The 15,131-nt window shown below is 47.6% G+C and overlaps 1 protein-coding gene across 2 annotated transcripts in view; it reads right to left on the reverse strand.

Moving 5' to 3' along the window:
* LOC105029753 (golgin subfamily A member 4) overlaps nt 1-15,131 on the reverse strand; it is a 185,073-nt gene that overhangs the window by 15,914 nt on the left and 154,028 nt on the right. For both annotated transcript variants that reach the window (XM_010903259.3, XM_034296646.1), the window contains 7 exons: nt 9,011-9,226; nt 8,677-8,907; nt 6,520-6,642; nt 3,784-3,907; nt 3,465-3,622; nt 2,655-2,901; nt 1,555-1,744 (listed from right to left, as the gene is read on the reverse strand). In XM_010903259.3, coding sequence (XP_010901561.3) covers nt 1,555-1,744; nt 2,655-2,901; nt 3,465-3,622; nt 3,784-3,907; nt 6,520-6,642; nt 8,677-8,907; nt 9,011-9,226 — 1,289 coding nt within the window. The remainder of the gene's footprint in view (nt 1-1,554; nt 1,745-2,654; nt 2,902-3,464; nt 3,623-3,783; nt 3,908-6,519; nt 6,643-8,676; nt 8,908-9,010; nt 9,227-15,131) is intronic.

Here is a 15,131-nt window from a genome sequence, read left to right on the forward strand (position 1 = left end):
TTTAATGAGAGGACGTGGCAGTGATTGCGTGTGTGCTGTGCGTCGTGGCATGTCGCAGTAGCGCTGGGCTGATGCGCCTCCTGGGCGTGAGTGATGGGATCCCAGTGTGAGTATGAGGGGTGACCAGGGCCTGTTTGCCGCCAGGTGAAGCAGCTAATCAAATCCCAAACAGTGGCCCAGTTCAGCACTCTCACTCCCCGAGACATTAACTCAGACCACAGCTGAACGTCAAAGCCCTGGCCTGCTCATGAGAGGGACGGAAGACGGCGCGCATTAAGGGAAGGGACACTCAGCCGACTGAAAGGAAGAACTAACAGTGTGTTTAGAGCAGTCCCTCCGCACGTGGTACCAATGAGCTGCCTCTCCTCGCTGCCAATTGACTTTGGTGAAGCAACAACTTTAGGCAGACAGAGTATAAGACAGAGAGAGAGAAAGAAAGAGAGAGCGAGAGAGGTGGGCGCAGGGTTGAGGGGTAATGCTCTTTCCGGAAGGTGCTATGACGCGCACATATGTGTGTGTGTTTGTCTGTATGTGTGTGTGTGTGTGTCTGTGTGTGAGGGGGGAAGTGTGGGAACAAGCCCAGAGCCTTCTTAGTGCTCACCTTCCTCTCCCATTGACAAGGAGGCCACAGTAACAGCTAATCGATGGCCTGTGAATCTCCAACACACCCCCTCTACAGGCTGATCAATATCCCTGGCAATTAGAATCCCCTATCTGCATGGCCGTAGGGCCCGGGTGGCTCGCCTGCCCACAAACACCCAATTTAGTCCTCATCACTTAATTACTAAGTCCTCCCTAATGCCTATTGGCAGGTGGTGGGCGCGCTCCGAGTGGCGGGACGGCTGACTGAACAGGAGACCTTTGGCAAGGTGCTGGTTAAGATGCTCCCATCCTGCGTCTCCTGGCCAGTTAAACATCTGATTTCACAAGAGGGCCCTGACCTGGAATGATGCACCTATCGAGCGGCGGGCCCACACAGGCCAGAGAGACAGGGGGGAGAGTGGGGGAGGCATCCTGCCAAGGGTCACAAAGCCAAAACACTCTCTCTCTCTCTCTCTCTCTCCCAGAGCCACTGACATACAGGAAGAACTGAGAGTATGGGTGAGACAAAGTGGGCTTTTAAACACATTTAACATCTGATAGGTTCCTGTGGTGTGTTTATTTTCATGAGCCTTATTTAGAGTGACTGTCTGAGAGGCTTTATTGACTACGGTTCAGTTTGGATCTAAACGGGAATGAGTCTTATAAGCAGGCAGTAAATAAGATGTTAGACTAATGGAAAGGTGAAATATAAATGACTGGGGTTTAAAGACAAGGTTCATAAAAAACAGCCAAGTGTTTCCAGATGTCCAAGACAAATTACCTATTAATACCTACAATACAACTAAAATGGTTTTCCTTCCAAATTGTTTTAATTCTATGTTAAAAGGCATATTTTCTGCAAAGGAATGGTGTGGGAAAACCCCAAAAAATAGATTTAAACTGGACAAGGACCGACAGAGAGAGGACAGACAGAGGACAGACAGAGGAGGTCAGGTTTTTTTGACAGCATACCTGGAGCCATGCAGCTCCTGTTCCGTGGTGTGGAGTTTATCCTTCAGGGTGTGGAGCTCTGCCTGCTGTCTCCTCTGGCCCTGCTCCACCCTCACCAACTCTGCCACCCGCTCTGCCAGATGTTCCCGTGCCCGATGCTGCCTCCCTTCCGCCAGCAACACCTTCTCCTCCTGGCGTGCCAGCTCCTGGGCTGGGAGACACCAACACTTACAGTCTCTTTCTACTTCACTCCTGACAACAATGAGTATCATACAACTTATTCTTCTTTTATTATTAAAATGTACTTAAATCTTTCTACTTTACTGTACTAACTTACAAGGGTCATAAACCTCTGTATTTGCACCATTTCTACTGAGATTGTCCTAATAGAAATGAGCAGAATCATAATTTCAGTTTTATGCAATTTATATTTTACATTTTCAGATTGGTCTTTTTTGGATCTCCTAATGACACGTCTTCTGAGTTTCATCAGGACACATGTATGACTCTATAATGATTCCTGTAGCTGACTCTAGGAAGGCACCACTACTGGACACTATGAAGACATGACCTATTGATGGTTTAGTTGTGGCAGAGCCTCTACGGGTCTGACTGTGTCACATATATCTGGTGTGTTATCTACCTTTCTTCTACATCCATGAGTGTTCTGTTATTTCTTATTCTTAGCGTCCCTCTGTGTGCATACTGAATGAATACGTTAGTATGCATGTGAGCGCGACTGGGTACAATGTCTTATGAGTATGTGTGTTTGTGAGAAAACGTGTGTGTGTGTGTGTCAGACAGAAGGCCCAAGGCTGTGAATTGATGAGCTATTTCATTGCAGTCTGGCTGCTGAGGGCAGACTGCACGCAAACAGGTGACCGTCTCTGCCTGCTTATTAAAGTCAGCCCTAGGGGATGTACTGCAGCCACTCCAACCCTGTCACTGACTCTCTCCCCTTCCATCTCCCTCATGCCCCTGCTCTAACAGTTTCTGGAACCTCTTCTCCACCAGGTAATGAGGAAGCAGGGAGAGAACAGAGGTACCTTGCTATACACTGAAACCCATTTAAATACCCAGTCTCCCAGACCGCCCCCCCCAGGCCTGTGTCCTCCCCTTACCCGTGTCCCTGCAGCGTCCCTGGGCCTCCTTCAGTTCCTCCATGAGGGTCATCAGCTGGGTCCGGAGGGAGCCGCACTCCTGGTCTTTCTGCTGGCCCTCCCTCCTGGCCCTGTGGAGGTCAGCCTCAAGGCCCCTGGCTGCAGACGTCTGCCTCTTCACCTCCGCGGCCCGGCTCCGTAGGGCCTTGCGGGCTTCCAGCAGATCAGCCTCCGAACGCCTCAGGAGGGCATCCCGCTTCTGCACCGCCTGGGAGGAAACCGAGGGGCTCAGTCATGGTGTTCCGTAGCACCTGTTAGCCAGTGTCCTGTGTGTGTGTGAGGTCTGTATGTGTGCTATCTTGGCCCGACGGGCTCAGTTTTTTATGTTATTTAGCATCCCATGTTTTATGTCCTCCAAGTGGATGACAGGTCTATACTGGGTCTTATTTATGCATCTGTGCCATTCTAGCATTTGTTAAAGCATGGCCAGCGCCATGGCCAGAGGCCATCTTCAAATATACATTTCAGTGTAATTCATTGGCTGATCCTTTCAGGAGACCCATTTGGAATAGTGATCCCATGACCAATCGGGACATCAGGAGGGATCCCCCCGTTGACCACATTAGAATGGCAGATCCCTTCATGGGCGATGTCCATGCTAGAACAAGTCCTTTGACCATCTCTATGGTTCTATCCTGCTCCTCTGACGCAATCTATTCTACTTCCTGAAGTCATGAGAGAGTGTGTGAGAAGGTGAAAGCTCTTTCTATCTGATCCTCCAGTTCTGTGTCAGGTCAGGGGCCTGGGCTGGTGTTGTGCCCCAGCGTGTACCTGCTGTCTCTGGGCACACTGGCTGTGGGCGGCCTGCAGATCCTGCTCCAGCCTGGCTGCCTTCTGCTCCAGAGCTCCCACCTCCTGCAGCCTGCGCTGCTCCTCTATCACGGCCTCTGCCTGGAGCTGCCTCCCAGATTCTTCCAGCCGCAGCACCTCTGGAACATACACACACACTCTGATGCACACACATACACACGCGTGCACAAACATGAGCCAGCCCACACATACACCCACACAACGCTGGAGAAAATAAACCCTTGATGTATTCCATGGGAAACACAAACATGTTGGTCGAGATGCGGCAAGCCCTCCACACCTGTCACAGTGTTGCTGTTCAGCTGGGCAAGCCTGGACACCTCCTCTCTCAGCTGTACAACCTCCAACTGGCACGCAATCATCTCCTGGCTCCTGGCACACTGCTCCACAGCCTGGGATAATGCCTACACCCACACACACACACACACACACACATCTGTGACAACGCCTGAGGGGAAAGGAAGGAAATGAGCCCTGGGCTTTTCCACATGGTCACCTGAGGGACCCAACCAAGCAACGGCTCCTCCATCCAGGCATATGTATCAAGGTTTGAAGGACGTGTCTTGTGTTAGGGTAGCGGCTATCTGACAGCTGTCACATCCAATCTGACGTGTTAACTATTCAATTAAACAGCAAACTGCCCCGCGTGAAAGCCAGCAAATAATGACCCAGTCAACTGGTCTCAACTGGTTTTGCCCGGGACCAAGATATGAAACTGGTTGCCTCAGTTTGGACCCAATGTTTGCAATTATATTAAACAAGGGAATACTCCCACCTTTTTTATCGTCAATCATTTCCTATTGCTAATATTCTTGATTAAGAATGCTGGCGAGGTCGTTTGTTTGAGGCCATAACATCTGCTTAATAAACTCTCCTATAATAGATAATAATATTATAATAGCTCTATATTGAAAATACTGCGACCGACAATTTCTATTTTTTAGAGAACTAAATTATCTATATGCATTATTCTAAAATGATATAATAATACAAAATAATACAAGATAGTCAGATCAGTAGTGTTAGAATGGAAATAGGTGTACGTATATACATGCTTTGGCCCAGGTAAATTGAGCTCAGGTGAATCCTGGGACCTTTGATCATCATTGAGATGTCTGAGTCCACATGTGGCAAATTCAACTGATTGGACATGATTTAGAAAGGCACACAACTGTCCATAAAAGGTTTCAGACTTTTCAGTGCAGGTCAAAGCATAAACCAGGCCATGAAGTCCAAAGAACTCTCCCAAGACCTCAAGGCATAGATCTGGGGAAGGTTATGAAAAACTTGCTAAAGCATTGAAAGTTTCCAACAGCAAAGTCTGCTCAATCATTGTGAAATGAAAGAAGTTTGGAACCACCAAGACTCTTCCCAGAACTGGCCGTCAGGCTTAACTAAGTTAACAGGAAAGAACGACCTTGGTCACAGTGGTGACCTAGAACCCAATGGCCACTCTAACAGAGGTTCAGAGTTTCTCTGCAGAGATGATCGAACCTGCCAAAAGGACAACCATGTCTGCAGCACTCCATCAATCAGGCCTTTATGGCTAAGTGAGACCAAAATCAAACTACTATGGATGAATGCCAAACGCCAAGTCTGGCGAAAACAAGATACCACTCATCACCTCGCTATTACCATCCCCACGGTAAAGCCTGGCGCTGGAGCATCTCAGTGACAGGGACTGGGAGACTGGTCGAAATTGAGGGAAGGATGAACAGAGCAAAATACAGGCACTTGAAGAAAGCCTAAACCAGTATTGATTGATTGATGGGAACATTTTATAGTCAATTATAGTCGGTGTATGGCACAAAAAATGCGAGGAACGCAAAGGGCACTGTCTCTATTTGTGGTGACCCCTGATGCAACAGACTAATGGAGACTTATTCTGTCAACAGGATCACTGCCAGTCTACTGATGTCGTACAGACAACATTCACAATTACATGCAGAGACAATATCACCAGGCCCAGACTGCTGTCATGTAGTTAGTAGGTTGTCAACAGAAAATGCAGAAACTAGAAGAATGCAGTTCCCAACCACATTCACAGTATAGGTATACGTCTTTTATTTCCACTCAGACACCCCCAACCCACCTGTTGGGAAATAGTGACCTAAGAGACATCGGTTTAAATCCGGGTGTGTTGGTCTGAAGAAGACTGAGAGGTCAGACAACGTCACTGTACAGTGTGCTACTCCGGAGTTTGTGTGTGTGTGTGTGTGTCAGCCATCTACCCACTGTTACCCAGCAAATATGCCGAAGAAAATACAGGCCAACAGCTTTCAGTGAAATATGCGCGTAAACATTACGTGTAAATAAAACTAGCATAATTCAGCCGTGTTGCAGCAGGGAAATCCAGCCATGCTCCCCCTTCATCTCAGACCATTAAAATAACGAGGTGTCACCAGACTCTGGTTTCACTACCCCCAACGCTGACACCCGTCAAGACAAATCTAGATTTCATGGCCACTTACAGATGTATAAATAGCCAAACGAGGTGCTCTAACCATCTATAAAACGCAGCTAAAAGGTTGCCAGAAGATGGCGGGCATAGAGGGCCAGCCAGGCTGGGTAATCAATCTGGGCTGAGTTGGAGCAGTGGCGGGGCCGTCTGCCTGTGTCGGAGCAGGGCAGTAAATCACATGGGCGCAGTGCGGGAGCTCATCTGACACGCCAGTCACTCCAGCTGACTGTGGGCCTGCTCGACAGCCTGATGGATCGCCCCACTACACTCCATTAAAGGCAAACGGGCACACGCACGCTGACATAAACAATTAGTCAGAACAGGCCATATGGACCTTGGTTGGTGCGGGTCGCAGTCTGTTTGCTGATGGCTGCTCTGACTTCCTGTCTAGGGCCAGGGTTGGAATACACAAAATAGTAAGGGGAACATACTGAACATACAGTAGCACCAAACTTCTGGGCAGTGAAGCATCTAAAACAGTGATATGTTCTCGGCCATTGTGACTTTGGTGACTGGTTGACTCGAGCATTGATGTGTCGGCGGAACAAACTGCACCTGTTGTAGTTCCTCAGTACGGGAGAGCTGGGAGTTGTAGTCCGAGTCAGAGTGACTGTGAGTGGCTTTGTAGAGAGAGAAATCAGCCTGGATCTTCACCACACACTCCTCCTGTTCCTCCGCCTGAGAGAAAGCACACATAACCAATGTCATGCAGTTTACTTTACTAGGCCCCTGCCCTTGATACTTCCTGTGTAGCTGATAGTGGAGAGGCAGTGACAGACTGTTTTATGGGCAGACTGCACAGGCTCCCTCTGTCTAACTGACAAGGAGGCGGGCTGGGCCTCACTATTATCTGAGGCATGAGACTGGAAGTTTGAGGCTGAGGAGCTGGGTGAGTTCACGCTAATGAAGCAGAGAAAGACAAACAGAACATTTCCCCTCTGTCCGGCCCGGTATGCATACAGATGAGTTTGTCTGTTTAAAGCCGTCACGCTGAGTGGGAATGTTCAATCGACTGTGCTTTGTCAGGGTTATTTGATGCTGTTGCACATATAAAACACTACCAAATGGGCTGTGAGTTTATGAGGATATTATATGTTTCGGAATATGGGAGTTCCTCTCATTATACATTATTGTTGTTTTGGTTTTCCAGAAGGCCTTTCCTGCTCTGTGTCTGCAGTGTTGTGTTTATACAGCCAGGATCCATTACAGACACTATGAAGATGGACTGACAGAAGTGGTGAGATCTGCTGGTTCTACTGATGTCTCACAACAGACTTACAGCCATCGGCTCATTAAATGAAATCAGACTCTTTCTCTCTGTCTCTACGAATTTTCTCTCTCCCTCACTCTATCACACACACATACCAGCTTCAATTTAACAAATGTTAACTTGACGAGGTAAAGAATGGTGGTGTGGTGACAAAATGCCCTGACAGTGAGCGATCAGTTAGAAGGTATTCAGGTCGACACTCAGGGTGGGGAGAGACGCTGGCTCTGAGTACCCAGCTGAGGATGGGAGATCAATGCCTTGTGCGTCTGAGAGGCTGTGGGTCGTTAAAACGGAATTTATACCTCCACTTGAAAGTGGGCACGTGGTCATCATTTGTGGATTGTGTACATGTGGGTTGTTTTGGCAGTTGGCACACATCATTTGTTTTCTAGCTTTCTTAGGGTTTGGCTGAAGTTACTGTGATTAGTCAGACGTTTGCGTGCCTCCCTTTGTCCCGGGGAAATATTCCCACTGCCTGCCCCCCCCACCCCCGGGTCAAATGGTTGACTGCGTCATGCGCCCGGGGTCTTCTGGGGCCCTACCAGGGCCTGCTGTGGGGGCCGGTGGGGTCAGGGACACAGACGGGGAGGGGTTAGGGTTTCCACACTGGAAGGTTTTTAGGGGTTTTGGAGCTGTAGGTGACAGGCGTCACACCTCCTTTGTGGGCTTACAGAAGGTGGTAAACACCGTTGATGGACCAGCCTGCCCCCCGCCCCCTCACCCTCGAGCTTCACTGGGCACCACATCATTATTTCAGACACATATCGCGTCCCCAGCATGATTTTCCACTTCTGTGCTCCTTCTGTGCATGGAGGTGTCAAACACCCTATGTCTTACACGCATGAACACAAGTGCACACACACACACACACACACACACACACATCAATCCTTCCTCTGCAATGCTCTGCCCAAGTAATCCAGTCTTCCTAGTACACCAAATCTCCTTCTCTCTGGCCCCCCCTGTCAGCTGTTAACGCTCTGTGCTTTTCTCTGTGCTGTGGTCTGTTCCGTGTAGGCCCCTCACACTGCCCATGTTTTCTCATTGTGTTTCCTCCCGTATGGGAACCGTGACGTCGATCAATAGGAATCAGTGAAAACACTTACCGAGGTCCCCAGGCCTCCTGCTCAGTGTGGTGGGAGAGCAGAGCTCAACCTGTTTACAGATCAGCATGAGAGACGGAGCCTCGTCTACAGCAGGTGTGGCACAACTACTGACCTGCCTGTTGACTCAGTCATCCGAGAGTGCCTGTACTATTGACTGGGCATGACTTAGCTTCATGACCGTCACTATTCCAGGGGCACGGAGCAGCACGACTGGGCCTGAGTGGAGCCTCCAGCCCTCGGCATGTAGAGCGACTGAACGGTGCTCTGTGACTGGACGGGAGAGTCTGTGTGGGGATGACAGAGGTTCAGTCCTCCCGTCCGTCCTGACCTACTGACCTGACGTGTCAGCGCGGCGGCCGTGTCCCTCAGCATCCCGATGACCAGCTCACACTCCCGGCTGTGTTTGTGGCTGTCTTCCAGGTCTCTCTGTGTGTCTCGGAGATGCTGGCTAAGTGTGCTCAGAGCGTCGTCCCCGCTGTCCAGCTGGGCACAACGGTCCCTCAGCTCCCCCTGGAGCACCACGGCCTGGGCGCGCAAACGCAAAACCTGGTCCTCCTGCTCTATCACCTGGGGCATGGAAATACAGCCAATTAACACTCAGAACCAGAACTAGATATGTATCCAGTATCAGTGCTCCAGGGCAGGCAGAGAGGAAGGTTTGGGAGCTGACCTGAGCCCTGGCTTCCTTCAGGTCCTTATCCAGGGCCTGCAGGGTGCCGTCCTGCTGGGAGATCTTCGTGAGGCAGGCCTGGTACTTGGTCCGGTACAGATCCAGTGACTGTGTCAGGGCTCCAGTGTCTGCTGCCCCACTCTCAACCTCCTGCAACACCTCCCTCAGCCTGGACTCTGCCTCCTGACCCTGGAGACATTGCTCCCTGTCAGACACCTGAGACAGACAGCACACATTCTCAGAACATACAGTCTGCCTGGCATCTGACAAAAACCCCTGCAATAATCCCCCCCCCCCCGAAAACACACCGCCTCCTGCTGGCCATCCCGCTGGAGGCGCATGGGGAGGAGCGTCAGAGAGAGAGAGCATGAGGACACAGGGTGAATGTATGTGGACATATCTGGGAGGTGTAGGGAACATAACAGAACAGCCAGATGTGATCCAGTACACTCCTTGCCTTCCTCTCCTCGCAGCTCTGTGACGCTCTACATTAGATTATTAGACTCCAGAGTACAATAACCCAGATGGGATAATATTAGTTTTCCCTTGGCTGATGATGCATTACAGAAATAAGAAGCAGTGTAACAGATGTCTCTCGGGGTAAAAATAATAAATCACACAGTCTTATAACATGGTTGGGAGACAAAACACTTTGAGACTTCTCTACTCCTTCGCTCTTACCGAGTTGTAAGCAGGTGGAAGAGAGAAACAGTGTGAGGAAGGAAGACAGAAAACCACTTTGTTTGCCGTTAACTTGCAAACATCATTAAGGCCTTCCGGACTAATTGCGTTGTTTTAAACGAGCGACATTTGATAATGACTCCATTGCTGACTCAATGTCTCTCAGGGATGATGGAAGGAGTGAGGAAGGACTGAGGTGGTCTGGGGAATCACAAGCCATGAAGACACTCAGCCACACATTAATGTGGAGCAAAAAGATAAATGACGAAGAGAAAAAGATGAACAGGATCAATACACAATAATAGGAAGACATGTAAAGGGAGGGCTGGTGACATTAAAGAGGAGGAGAGAGACAGAGGAAGAAGGGCCTGGTGTATGGATGCATACATTACTGCATTGGTTACCTAAACTGTGGAGCAGTTCTAACTTAAAGAAATACATCATCTACCAAAAACAAGCTGAATTCTGTCTCATTTGATAAGTTATGCTGATAATGCTGCAGCCCTCCACGACTGCCCTGGACATCATAGTGGACCTCTCCCTCTAATTAAGCAATAAGACACCCCTGGATTTGTGGAGTAACTGAAAACCAATACTGCTGATGAATAATTATGGACAAAACAACACTAATACCATCTCTGATACTGGAACTCTGGTTGTCGGAGGGGATCTTCATTGTGTGCTGGATCAGTAATCAGATAGAATGTCTGACTGCCATGCATCTAACTCTGTGTCAAGCAAATTATTGAGTGCATCTACAGTAGTATAGATCTAACCCTACCTGCAGGCAATGTTCCATTTACTCTCGGGTCAATGCTAAATTACTAAATTAGCTTTACACCAATAATGTGAAGTATGATGACAGTCATTTCTGAACACAGCCCGGGTTCCTTCTCACTGAGATTAGAAGATATCATGATGAATGAAAGATTCACATGGTGTTCCTGAGAACAATTTACTTTTAAAAGTAACGCCTTTAGCAGAAACTAATACTTCAGACATGCATACCTTTCTGGGGCAGTGTAATGTCCTGAATATGTAAAGCTCTTTATGAGAAACTATGAGAAAACTGTACAGGGTGACAAGACCCGATAGATGGGTGTTCAAGATCAGGAATATGCATACACCTCTTTGGTCAGTGTGCGAAGCTGGGAACCGTGTACAGTAAGACTGGTACTACATAATCACATAGTTTAATAACTGGCAACGCAGTAAAATGTTAAGATCTACAGTGAATGAGAGGATGTGCCATTTGTTACAAAAGATGAGAGCTATTTTTGGAAGGTTAAAAATAAATATTGGATGTTCCTAATGATTCGATGGGTGCTTGCAAATGAAATAATTAATGGCATTCAGATGAGACAAATGACCATATTCATTTTCAGTCTCCAATTGGTACTGAATACATCTTAAAGTGTATAAGTAAGTTACACATGGTTTAAGTTGACCAGAGGGCTCGTTAATCAAACCCCTGTAGGTGCTCCGTAGGTAATGTGATAAGAACATTAATACATTTAGTAATTAATAATTCATCCCAGTCATGATAAATGAAACCAAATTCCCCAACACTGCTCAATCAATTCTATGAGGCACTAAAATCTAGAAATTAAAATAATAGATCAAATACACTCCAACCTTCCATAGATATTTCCTGACACCACTTTCTGACAAGTGTCAAGCTTCTGACAGCACACCGTTTTACAGCTTTGACCTAACCTGAACAGCTTCTGGACTGGAATCTGGTCTGGACCTCTCTAAGGTCCTGGATGTTCCAACAGACCCAGACCCCAAGCTGATTACCTACTGTGTCTCAGGGGACTGGGACAACTGACCATCCATGTCCAAAAGAAAATGAATCATTTATAGTAGAAACAAAAATTAGAACCTTGATGTTTCTGAAAGAGACGAAAGGAAGAAACTTCCACCAAATGGATGCTGGGAGTCTGGGGTAACTTTTAGTTAAGAGGATGGCAATGTTTATGTTTTGTACTTTTTTGAGGGTCTTTATGTCTGTCATCTTGTTTATTTTTATACGTACATAAATGAAGCACCAGTCTGTATACATTTGTAAGGGTTTATTTGCTTCTAATAAAACATATTTCTAACATGGAATTGAACCTCTACTGATGTAGATGGTGTAAGTGTGCGGTTGCACAGCAAACGATATGAATTCAGTATGAACATGCTTGGGTAAATGCTTATTTTGTTAATTCAAATATATATATATTAACTACATTTGAATATTTTTGGGGGGACAGCAAAGGAGGGGGCCAGAGTTAAAAAATGTAGGAACAACTGCATTACTGCGGCAATCAGTGCTAAGCTAAGGTATTAGATTATAACTCCTATTTCTCTCCCAACCTCATCACAGAGACAACACCCCATGGCTATTTCTGATGAGAATCAGAGCAAGAGCGAGGGAGAGAGAAAGGGCTGTGTGGAGAGGGGAAGGGCTCTTATGGAGAACAACGCTCTCTCTCTTTCTCTCTCTCTGTTACAGCTCAACCACTCTGATTAATTTCCAACTAGATTGCTTGGCCAGCAGTATTATTAGCATACAATTTCCATGGATCAGGCCCTGCAATGAAACACTTTCATCAAGTCGCTTGTCAAACATAAAATTTGAAATCTCATTTTGTTTCTAATATAATTTTCGTACTGGGGGTTGCAGCTGGAGCTGGGGCTTCATCAATCAAAATAAAACGAGCTCTGGGTTCGGAAAGGTCCTTGGTGTTAACCATGGTGACTGCAACCATGTCCACACACAGAGACAGGGCTGTCTGCCCAAGGTCAGTTCTCTGTGGATAGAGGCAGATCTCTCAGCTAAAGACAAAGAGCAGATTGACTGCGAGTCTGACATGCAGAAGAGTAGGGAGCTGACCCTCATCTTATCCCGGGACTGAGGCTCAACAGGACGGCAGGCATCAGAAAGCTCTGTCACCAAACTGCACCATACCGCGCAGCAGCCCCTCCAACTCATAAAACCTCTGTCACGACACAACACTGTGACAGCGCAGGCAATAAATAATGATAAACACAGCTTCGATTACAAAATGTGCAAAGCTTTCACTAGTATACCCCCCAGACCCAGACTGTACCATTCATTATGAGAAATAACACAGGGGGGGGGCGTGGGTGGGGGCATTTTAATAAGGATACAGAATCAATGCAATTTAATCAATTCCAGCTAATTAAAAAAAGCTATATTGCGAAACAATCAAGGTGCATAAACAAGATTAAAATGAATGACAGAACTGTGCCAAGAGGGAGCCTGCTCCTAATTAAACGATGCTAATTGGAATCTCATGGTTGTGTGCAGTGTTTGTTGATGCCATGGAGAGTGAGGGAGAGATGGAGGTATGGATGACCTCCCACAGGAGACCCTGGATCTCTCCAACAGCACACATTACTAAACACAGCATGGCTGAACCACTGTGTATCTGTCATATTCTGGGTGGATTATGGGCTCCTCAGAGAGAGGGCTGGACGGCGTCCTCTTGGAAAGTGGTTGACTTCTTATGGCCTTAATTATGTGTACCCAGTATGATTCACAGGCACTTCTCCTCAAGCATTATTAGTACATACTGTAAAAGGAATTCTCACTAGATATACTACACAGGTGGTGATGTTTAAGGCCATCATTCGAAAGTACATCCTAGCTAAGGTCAACTATGATGAATCAAAGGCGTCTCAGTAAGGATTTGGTACCATAGTGTGTGCGTGTGTGTCGTTGACCTGTCTCTCTCCTGCTGTAGCTGACCAGCTGTGTGAAGTTGTGTCTCCATGACGACCTCTCTTTGAGTCAGCCTACACTGGAGACCGCCCATCTGCTTGTGGAGCCCCTGCACCTCGTCCCCAAGGGCCTGCTCCTGCTGAGACTGCACTGACAGCTATACACACACCCACACACAGGGCCTGGTGTCAACAGAGCCCAGACAAAACACACAGGGCTCGGGGTCAACAGAACCCAGACAAAACACACAGGGCTCGGGGTCAACAGAGCCCAGACAAAACACACAGGGCTCGGGGTCAACAGAGCCCAGATAAAACACACTGGGCCCAGGGTCAACAGAGCCCAGACAAAACACACTGGGCCCAGGGTCAACAGAGCCCAGACAAAACACACAGGGCCTGGGGTCAACAGAGCCCCGACAAAACACACAGGGCCTGGTGTCAACAGAGCCCAGACAAAACACACAGGGCTCGGGGTCAACAGAGCCTAGACAAAACACACTGGGCCCAGGGTCAACAGAACCCAGACAAAACACACAGGGCTCAGGGTCAACAGAGCCCAGACAAAACACACAGGGCCCGGTGTCAACAGAGCCCAGACAAAACACACAGGGCCTGGGGTCAACAGAGCCCAGACAAAACACACAGGGCTCAGGGTCAACAGAGCCCAGACAAAACACACAGGACTCAGGGTCAACAGAGCCCAGAAAAAACACACAGGGAACAGAACCCTGCAGACAAAACACACAGGGAACAGAACCCAGACAAAACACACAGGGCTCGGGGTCAACAGAACCCAGACAAAACACACAGGGCTCGGGGTCAACAGAGCTCAGACAAAACACACAGGGCCCAGGGTCAACAGAACCCAGACAAAACACACAGGGCTCAGGGTCAACAGAGCCCAGAAAAAACACACAGGGAAGAGAACCATGCAGACCAACACACAGTGCACAAGAGTGTGTGTGTAAGAATGGTAAAGACCACTGTTACCTGTTGAAGGGTTTTAATCCTAAATGGACATTGGAGTGAACACGGTTGCATTTTGTTTATTATTATGTCTTAAACCATGGGTGGGCAAACTAAGGCTCTGGCCACAAATGCATACTACTGAACAGTTTTCAACTGACATGAACAAAGGAAACTGGTATTAATGCAGATCGAACTAAGGTAGCACACTACAGTATCACAACACAGCAGTTGAACATAGCTGTTATCTACTGGCCTGGCCTCTTCAGATGTTGTTAGTGAAGGGCAGATTATTCAGGAATCTTGGAATTACTGTAAATCGATTTAGCTGAACATGCTAATCTTGCCCTTGGTCCCATCATTGCCAGGTGTAGAACCATGGGTAGCCTACCTTTAAAATGTTTCAGTGAACACGGTGATTCATTTTGCTGCAGCAGTATGGGGCTACAGACATGTTGCGTCAACACTGTCTTTAATGAGGCCTGGTGATTTTACCTTGATCTAGGTAAATATTGGCTAAATTCAGCTGCTCAAGGTCATCTTGGCTGGGAAACTCAAGGTGTTCATTAAAAACGTTCTGAGACTTCTCAGCATGCCAAATGGGGATGTGTGGTGTTGCAACTGCCAAGATATTTTCTACATATCATGTCATCACCATTCATAAGACTCAGTTCGCCGACACCAAAGGTGTACTGTAGAAATTATTGCAATGGTTATAATCACAACTATTAGAGAGTAA

The sequence above is a fragment of the Esox lucius genome, chromosome 2 (assembly GCF_011004845.1).
Source record: "Esox lucius isolate fEsoLuc1 chromosome 2, fEsoLuc1.pri, whole genome shotgun sequence".
NCBI classification, from domain to species: domain Eukaryota; kingdom Metazoa; phylum Chordata; class Actinopteri; order Esociformes; family Esocidae; genus Esox; species Esox lucius.